General features: G+C 32.0%; 1 protein-coding gene across 6 annotated transcripts; it reads left to right on the top strand.

Moving 5' to 3' along the window:
- Positions 1-4,968: 4,968 nt before the first annotated feature.
- On the top strand, positions 4,969-9,306 carry LOC102577612 (uncharacterized). 6 transcript variants are annotated; one of them, XM_006349172.2, is made up of 5 exons: positions 4,969-5,070; positions 5,755-5,806; positions 7,737-7,810; positions 7,889-8,575; positions 9,051-9,306. In XM_006349172.2, the coding sequence occupies exons 3-4, from the start codon at positions 7,780-7,782 to the stop codon at positions 8,548-8,550; spliced, it is 693 nt and encodes a 230-aa protein (XP_006349234.1). In that variant the 5' UTR covers positions 4,969-5,070; positions 5,755-5,806; positions 7,737-7,779; the 3' UTR covers positions 8,551-8,575; positions 9,051-9,306.
- Positions 9,307-9,320: the final 14 nt, after the last annotated feature.

The following is a 9,320-nucleotide window of genomic DNA, read 5'->3' as shown; positions in this document are numbered from 1 at the left end:
ATGAGAAAAGATCAAGAAATCACTGTCTGGGGGTGGGTCCGCGACGCGGAGGTATATTTAAATTTTGGTCGCGAAAATACTTTTTGAGGTAGAGAGGTCCGTGTCCTCGCCGCGAAGCGAAGGGAAAAATTACACTTCTGAGGAACAGGTACGCGACGCGGACCTGGTACCTAGTTTCTGCCCTACTTGTTCCTTCTTCATTTTCTAACCCCAATTCGCCTAAACTCGGTTCTTTTTCTCAAAATCCCTTTAGATTCAGATGCCCAGTATGTATACACAAGAATCTAACTCAAACAACTCAAACTAAACAACATTTTAACCTCAAGGAACTCCTCAATCTCAACCTAACTCAAGAACAGAGGCCAATTTCAAGAACACCATTCAAGATTCATCAACTTTCAACTTTCTAGAACAAACTTCGCTGAAATAACATGATTGGCGCGTGGGTGAACGAACCCAGCGCTATGAAAGACTCACATACCTCGTAGGGATCACCCCTTGATGAAATCCACGAGCCTACCTTCAAGAACTTGGCGATTCCTTGCTCCTTCTCATCTTTTCTCCTCTTCTTTTCTCATCTTTCAAAACCCTAACTTGTTCCTCAAAAGCGTAAACTGAATCCAAATCAGTTTAGACCCCAACTTAATTACCAAAAACAAAATAAATTAATTGGATGGTGAAAAGATCATAATGCCCTTCTAAAATCCGGATTGGACTTTTCTTATTTGAACAACCCAACTTCCAATGGGCATAACTCACTCATACAAACTTGGAATCGCGCAAACTCGGTGGCGTTGGAAAGATTATTCCAAAATATTTCCTGTGATATCTGGAAACACACCTAACTCATCCTGAGCTAGGAGATATGGTCGTTTGAAGTTGACCACGAACTCAAGCTTAACTTAACTTAACCAATTTTCCAGATTTTTATTATTTCCAAAATCACTCTTTCTAATTCTAGCTCTTTCTAGTTCTTTCAATTTGCGAGATGTTACATATTTCTTTTTTATACGCTTTTTAAGAAATCGTGAATGATGAATAATAAGTGTTTTTACTAATTTACTCTTCATGAATAATTTATTCAATTTTGTTTACTTTAAAAATAATTAATTTCAATATTAAAAAGATTATTTGAATTTGGTTAATTGATGATAGTTTAAAACAAATATTTTTAGCAATATAACTAACTAGTGTACTTCTCCGCGCGAAGCGCGGTCCTTCAAAAAATTATAATATATAAATAAATATTAATTAATGTTATAATTTTATAGAAAAATAGTAATTATAATAAAATGTCTTTTCAGGATTTTATATATATATATTCTTTTATTTACTAATCTACCATTTGATCTTTTTCATTTCCCTGCAAGTTGTAAGAATTAATACATCATAAAAATTAACGCACTATGAATAAGACATGTAGATAAAAAAAAACGTAAAATTTTATATGTAAAATTCTTCAGCCTTATATAATCAATACAAGATCCAAGATATAAAAACAAATTTATTGAATAGAAGTCTTAAAAAATAAGATTATACCTATAAAGGAATATCCGAAAATATGAATAAGAACACATATACATATAGGGTTCATCAAGAAGAATAAGGATAAATTATCAATGATTTAATTATTTAATTTTAAAAAAAATTATGCACATTAAAATTATTGAAATTAAACATCTTTTCTAAATTGGCTTAAGGAACAACTTTTAAATTTCACTTTAGGAATTGTTGCACAGACGTGAACCAGCTTATGGGGAGAAGTTAGCTTTGTACGTGGGTTGACTCTTATCAAGAAAATATTTAATTTATTAATATAATTAGTTGCTTGGTTTATCGTAATTAAGTAATGTCATGTGAATTATATATATTATTAATTAATAGTTAACATATGAAGTTACGAGGATGAAGATGAATCTCTAAGAAAAAAAAAAGATAAATGAATTCCTATTAAAGAAAGGTGGCATATCACTCTTCTTTTGTTTAACTTTTGTATTATATATAAATTTATTTTGAAATGAAAGAAGTATCCACCTTTTTCTAGATATGTTATTTATTTAATAAATATAATGAAAGAACAATTAAAATTCAATATGAAATTAACATAATTATTTCTAAGATTATAGTAAGACATTTATACCAGAAAAGATAAAATTATTGCATTCCAATTCACAGTATAACTATATACAAGTCTACAATTAAAAAAAAGTAAAAAAAATTGATATATCGTTAATGATAACACATTCTTCAAATATGTAGGAATCATCAAATTCAATATGAAATTAATATAATTATTTCTAGAATTTATAATAGAACATTTATCCCATAAAAGATAAAACTATTACATTTAAATTCACATTACAATGTACAATTTTGCAATAAATATATTTCTAAAATTTATAATAGGGCATTTATGTACAAGACAAAACTGTTACGTTTAAATTTTTACTACATTTATATACAACCTTGCAACAAATAATAAAAATAACAAAATTTGATATATTGTTGAAAAGGGGGCATATGCCATTCCACTTCATTTCCTAACAAATAAAATTGTTGTACTAGTACACTATATTAAACTAATAGATGTGGCAAAAGCAACATAAAAATGTATATTTTGCTAAAGAAGGGGTCATGTGCCAATCCACTTCATTTCATAACGAAGAAAGTCATTTCCAGTACACTATATAAATAATTGCGGCAAAAACAAAAAAAAATGTATGAACCTTTTTTTGTTTTTCGGGAATAAAGTTTCCAAAAAAAAAAGGAATAAATTGTTGCCATTATTAATATTAACAATTATTAATAACAATAACAATAATAATAATAATTGAGAAGAAAGCTATGGAAAGAAAAAGGAAGAATGTTGTGCTTTGGAAATGACTTTCTTTAGTATTTATAGTACTAAAAAAATTAGTAACTGAAGAAAACTAACGGATTTTGAGTAATTTCATATAAATGAGCATTAAGTGCATAATTATGCTTAATGAAGGGACTGCAACGTGGGCTAAAAGTTTTAATTGAGATGTTACTGCATTTGTTTGCCATATTTAATTGAGTTTTATGAGATCTTTAATTATCCTTTAAGCAAACAACGGAAATGAACCAAAAAATGCAATAAACAATTCAATTCTGGCCATTTTAATGACCCATTATAATGTAATCAACACAAACAATAATGAAAGAAATAATTTTTATTTTTGAAGGTTTGAAGAAAGAAAATAAGAAAAAATCTCAAAATTATGAGAAAACAAATAAATAGTAATAGAGGCCAATGAGACATTCCACATCAGCGTGTTCATTTTCAGCTTTATTATAGATATATAGATATGGAATGAAATGAAGAAAGTACATATTAATTAGCCTAAAATATGTAATGACTTTATACCAACAAATGCCTAATTTATCTTATCCGGATAAGTTAAAACGTTGTATCTTTAAGAAGTGCTCCAAAAAGCAATATTTAGTGGAAACCAAATAGTCAACAAAACAGACTAGTTAAATGGCTTCCTCTATAATTATCGATTGGTAGATGAAGTGTTACAGTATCCCCCACCTCCCCATTAATTAATGAAATTGAAACAAAAATATTAAATGAGTAATCAATTGAGCTATTAAAATTTCTCTCTCATTTTTCATTGTTGAGATGTGCATTAGTCTGCCTCAATTTCAACTCTTTCATTGTGATTTGTGAATAAAATGAATTAAACCTTAAATATCAATGATTTTTCACCTTTTTTTTATTTATTACTTGGTGTTCAGTACTCAAATTGTAGCCTGACTATTCCAGATAAACTTCCTGACTTCCTGTAAGATCCCATTTGGTAGGAAGCGCTCCTTATTAAGAATTTTTTTTATACTCAGAACTCGAATCCAAAACTTCTAGTTAAGAAAGAACAGTTAAATCCACAATATCATATCTATTCATTGGTGGTTCTTTCGCTTTCATTTATATGAGCATTAACTCAAATATCTTATTCCCTCTGTTTCATATTAGATGACACTTTCTATTTTATACGATAATTAAGAAATCATTAATAAATTAATTAATTTAATTATTTTGTCCTTTGTTCATATCAATGCACATAAAATTAAGTTGGAAAAAATATACATCAAATATAGGAATAGCTAGTATTGAGCATACTTCACATTCAAAGGCATATAAATTATAGGGTAAAACGAAAATAATAATAATTAATTCTATCTTAATTTAGTAAGTGATTAAGTAATATATGACAATTACTTTTTTTAATAAGATGTCTATCTAATATGGACGGAGGAAATATATAATTAATGTATAAATCAAAAGGCTTAAGGATACTTTTCTCCTTCATAGTAAATACTCCCTCCGTCCATTTTTATTTGTCATGTTACGCTTTTCGAAAGTCAATTTACTTAATTTTCAAAGTTAAAGTAGATTACATTAATTCAATATTTTAAACAAAAAATTTAGATATTCAAAAACTATACGAAAAATACATCGTAAGATATTAGTCAAAGTTTTTATAATTTGACTTTAAAATAGGAAACTATGACAATTAAAAGTGGACGGTGAGAGTAGTAATTAATGCTTATGTGTTTAAACGTATCCAATAAACTTAAATTAAAATTGCCACATATATAGTTGAGTAGTTGCGTCTTCAATTTTTCATCCTTTTTTAAGTTTGATAAAAAAACAAAGGTGACGATAAAAGATTTGTCACTTTATCATAAAAAAATAAATAAAAAAGTTAGTAAAATTAATTAGGTTTTTCTTTTCTCTTTTCTTTTGTTAAAACATTTTTAACGTAAGCATGATCACAATAAAGATCAAAAATGAGGGGGCCACGTGGAGAGTTCTAGTCTATAGTAGAAAGACCATAAAAAAAGAGTTATGCTTTATTTAGTAGTACCTTAAACAAATAAAGTTGTACATTTTAACTTTGAATAAGTAGTTATGTGTTAAGTATTTATTAGCTCTTCACCTGTATTTGGAATCAATATATCAAATCATCTACCTCTTTGATTGAACCCTAGCTCTCACTCTCTCTTTCTCTCTCTAAAAAAAGCATAAAAGTTTCAATCTTTCAGGTTCAATTTCTTCTTTTTATCTGCATGTTTATGTTTTTACATATACTGGTTGAATTTTGCTTCTTTTTTTGGTGGGTGTTTGATTAAAATGGAAATTTGTAGTTAATTTAGTGAGTTTTTTTTTTGTTGATTTAGCTTTGAAATTTCCTTTTTTATATGAAATCTTAGCTCTTTTCTTCTTTTTGGGGGGTTATTTGGTGGTTTTGATTTGGTTATTGTAGAGATTTATGGTTGATTCTTAGAGGGGTTTTTCAGTCTGGATTTTGTGGTGATGGCTTGTTTGGTGAATTTTATTGTCAATTAAAATTTTAGTTTTTTCCAGCTTCAATTTTCCATGTGCATGTTTCTATTTTTACATGAATCTTGTTTTTTCTTTTTAAATTTTTAGGTAGTTTTTTTGTTGGATTGGATGGAGATTTATGCCTGAGTTTTAGTGAGTTTTTGATCTGGTTGGAATCCCAAACTTCAATTTTTCAAGTTCAGTTTTGTATCTGCATGTGTCTATCTTTGCAACAATTTTGCTGATTATTGTTTTGTTTTTGCTTTTAGTTGTTAGTTTTTGTCGGTTCCATTTTTTTGAGTGGATGTATGGTTGTTTTTTTGTTTGTTTTTGGGGTTTTTGAGCTCGATTTTTTTTTCTCAAGGTTATCGCTTGTTTGCTGATTTGTTTTCCCTTGATGTTAGGTAATTTGATTGGAGAGGCGGATCCAGAATTTGGAGCTTCAATCAGTGGGAGGTACTGAGTGTTGCTCTCCTTTCGACCTTTATGTTGATCCATGATCGATCAGTTGTGGTTGTCTTTAGTATTTGAGAAGTGGTCTTGCTCTGTGCTTAAAGACACATAAGTTACATGCATGCATGTGTGGGTTTATGTTTTGTGGTGATAGAACTGAAATTGAAAGGGGAGATTGTAGCAGATGCATAGTATGGTTTCTTTTGCTTGTTGATTGAAGTTTGGGGTTAGTCTTATGTTCTTGCATAGACAGGTGCATATAGGGACATGCATGTATATATGTGTTTCTTATCAATGTTTAGAGCTGAAATTTAGTTCAGAGGTTTTTGTGGATGCATAATATGGTTTCTTTTGCTTGTTGATTGAAGTTTAAGGTTTAGTCTTATGCTCTTGTATAGACAGGCACATATAGGCACATGCATGTATATTTGTTTTTCTTAATGATGATGTTTAGAGCTGAAATTTAGTTCAGAGGTTTTTGCAGATGCATAAGATGGCATCTTTGTTTGTTAAGCTGTCTTGATAGAGATGCTTCTGTTGCTGTTTCCATGTATGAATCACTAGGAGCATGCAAATGCTTTAAAGACACTGTTACGATTAATGTTTTATTCATGGATTGAATTCTATTTTCTGTGTTGTTTTACTTGTGGAAAGCATTTTACTCCCTATGATTTTCTTTGTGCTTTTTATTCCCGACTTAACTACCATCTGGATTCGGAATGACCGGAAAATAACAAAGGTTTTGGATTTTCCTGTTGGTATTTGGATTCTGTGATGCTACTAGAATAACAAGTTTTCTGATTGCGGAACATTTAGTTACACATTTCCTGAATAACAAGGAATTGGAATTTGGATTTCCTGACAACAACAAATTTGCAAGTTATATCAAATTATCCGAAAAGGTTCCAAAAATGATGCATGATAGACATGTTCTTTATTTGAAAGTAGTGTCTATTATACTTCCAGTTGGGATTTAGTTTGTATCTTGGATTAGACGAAAGTAACAACATTTATCTGGAGTGTAGGAAGATTTTGCGACAATTATGCATGCTTGCACGTGTCTGGGTTGGGAAGAAGTTTCTTTGTTACTACTTCAAACAAGATTTTGATAATAGATACTTTGAATTGATGACTCTGTTAACTCTGTATGAAGTGCATTGTTTTGTAGTTTTTAGTAGTTTCGGTTATACTTTTTCAGCAGCTCTTTTAGGGAGTGATCATGTCATTAAATTGTCTGTTCCTAGGGCTGTAGAGCCTGCTACTTCTTGCACCATGGAAGTGGTCTAATGCTCATTAGTCATTACTATCTTTTGCTTGTTAAGATATTGTCTTCATTGATGTGATCTATGTTATGACATGATGGAGCTTAATGACTTTATTCCTTTTACACTTCTAGGTTTCCTTCTAATAGATTATCTAATATATTTTACATTGGAATATTTCACGTGCATAGATTCACTGGACTGGATTACTACTTGTGAATCTGCATACCTGTTATGATGGACTGTTTGACTTATTTCTTTCTGTTATTTGGTTGAGATACTTTTCCATGCATACTCTGCATATATTTTTTAAATTGTATGGTCTTCAGTAGCACCTTCTTACTAAGCATCTGATGTTTTCTTTGAAATGCATGAATATATATTATCTTCATGTGATTGATATTCTCAGTATAGAAGTAGCGATCATAGTCAATAGGTGGGTGCAAGTGCAAGCGAGAAGTTAGAAAAGGCGGATATTATTATTATAGTATCATTATGAAGAGGACATAATGAGACAATTGAGCTCATAAGTGACATGATTAGTCAGGGCTTCCCTTGACATGATTAAACTGAATGACTAGCGTTTCTTTTGATTTATTTGTTCAGTTTCTAATACTTTAAAGACTTTATTTAAATTCTGAAATTGTTACTTGTTTCTACCTAGCCCACAGCCTAAGGTAGCCTTGAATTCTCCAAAAGGGAATCTTGCTCAAAATGGATCATCATGGAAATGGACAGCCTCCAGGTATTGGAGTCGTTACTAGCTCAGCTCCAATATATGGTGCCCCATACCAAGCTAACCAAATGGCAGGGCCTCCTGCAGTTTCAGCTGGTGCAATTCAATCTCCTCAAGCTGCTGGTCTTTCTGCTTCGTCAGCCCAGATGGCGCAACATCAGCTCGCTTATCAGCACATTCATCAGCAGCAGCAGCAACAATTGCAGCAACAACTCCAAACTTTCTGGGCAAATCAATATCAAGAAATCGAGCATGTTACTGATTTCAAGAATCATAGTTTGCCATTGGCAAGGATCAAGAAAATCATGAAAGCAGATGAAGATGTTAGGATGATATCTGCTGAAGCACCAGTCGTATTTGCTCGTGCCTGTGAGATGTTCATACTTGAATTGACTCTGCGTGCATGGAACCACACTGAGGAGAACAAAAGGAGGACGCTGCAGAAAAATGATATAGCTGCAGCCATAACAAGGACTGACATATTTGATTTCTTAGTTGACATTGTCCCAAGGGAGGACTTGAAAGATGAGGTGCTTGCAACAATTCCTAGAGGAACGCTTCCTGTTGGAGGCCCAACTGAGGGTCTGCCATTCTATTATGGCATGCCACCACAATCTGCTCAACAGATTGGAGCTCCAGGGATGTACATGGGAAAGCCTGTTGATCAAGCACTTTATGCCCAGCAGCCCCGTCCATATATGGCTCAGCCAATTTGGCCCCAGCAGCAACAACCACCCTCAGATTCTTAAGCAGCTCAAAGCTTAAGATTACAGGGTAAGCATGATGTTATTCCATCACTAAAGTTATCCTGTCATTTGTTCTCTGTCTTTTGTTGATGCTTCACTCCTGCCTAGGCCTCTTAATTTGCTACTCCTATATCTTTTAAATCATGTACTATTCTTATCTACCTGGAACCCTATGCCATGTCGGTTCGGTCAGCCTATGATTTGTGGTGCAGGAATTGGTTAGAATTTGAATCCTTTTTGCTTCCCTTTTGGGGGCTTCCAACCAAGTCGGTAACTGTGTGTGGGTAAGGGTTTTGCTTATCAACCCCGCTTGCAGGGCTTTTCAAGTTTTTTAACTACTATTTGAAGGCTTGGCAAGGGAAATACTATGATGTTGACTTATTTAACGAGTCCAAGATCTCATTAGTAGTCACCCTTTGCATTTCCGTTATTGTAGTTACGCGGTTAATTAATCTATTGCATGTTACTCCCCAACTGATCCCTGATTTTCATGTCATCTGCAGAATCCAGAAGCTAGGAGCAGTGAGTAGTCTGAGTAGCGCGAAGTACTGGAGAACACACTACACTGATATCAGTCTGCATACTTTGAACTTTATTTTAATATATATAGACATGAAGCACTAGTTATTAAAAGTTCAGTGTTCCCTTAGTGTAGCTTAAACTTCATACCATGAGCTTGATGTTCTTGGTGATGTTTATGAACAAATATGTTTTTAAGTGTGTGATTTATAAGTAAAAACCTGGTGTAGGTTTCTTATGTGCATAAACTCCCC

Source organism: Solanum tuberosum, unplaced genomic scaffold (assembly GCF_000226075.1).
Source record: "Solanum tuberosum cultivar DM 1-3 516 R44 unplaced genomic scaffold, SolTub_3.0 scf00104, whole genome shotgun sequence".
Classification (NCBI taxonomy): domain Eukaryota; kingdom Viridiplantae; phylum Streptophyta; class Magnoliopsida; order Solanales; family Solanaceae; genus Solanum; species Solanum tuberosum.
Note: the sequence above shows the minus strand (reverse complement) of the source record. Positions and strands in the feature narration are given on the sequence as shown.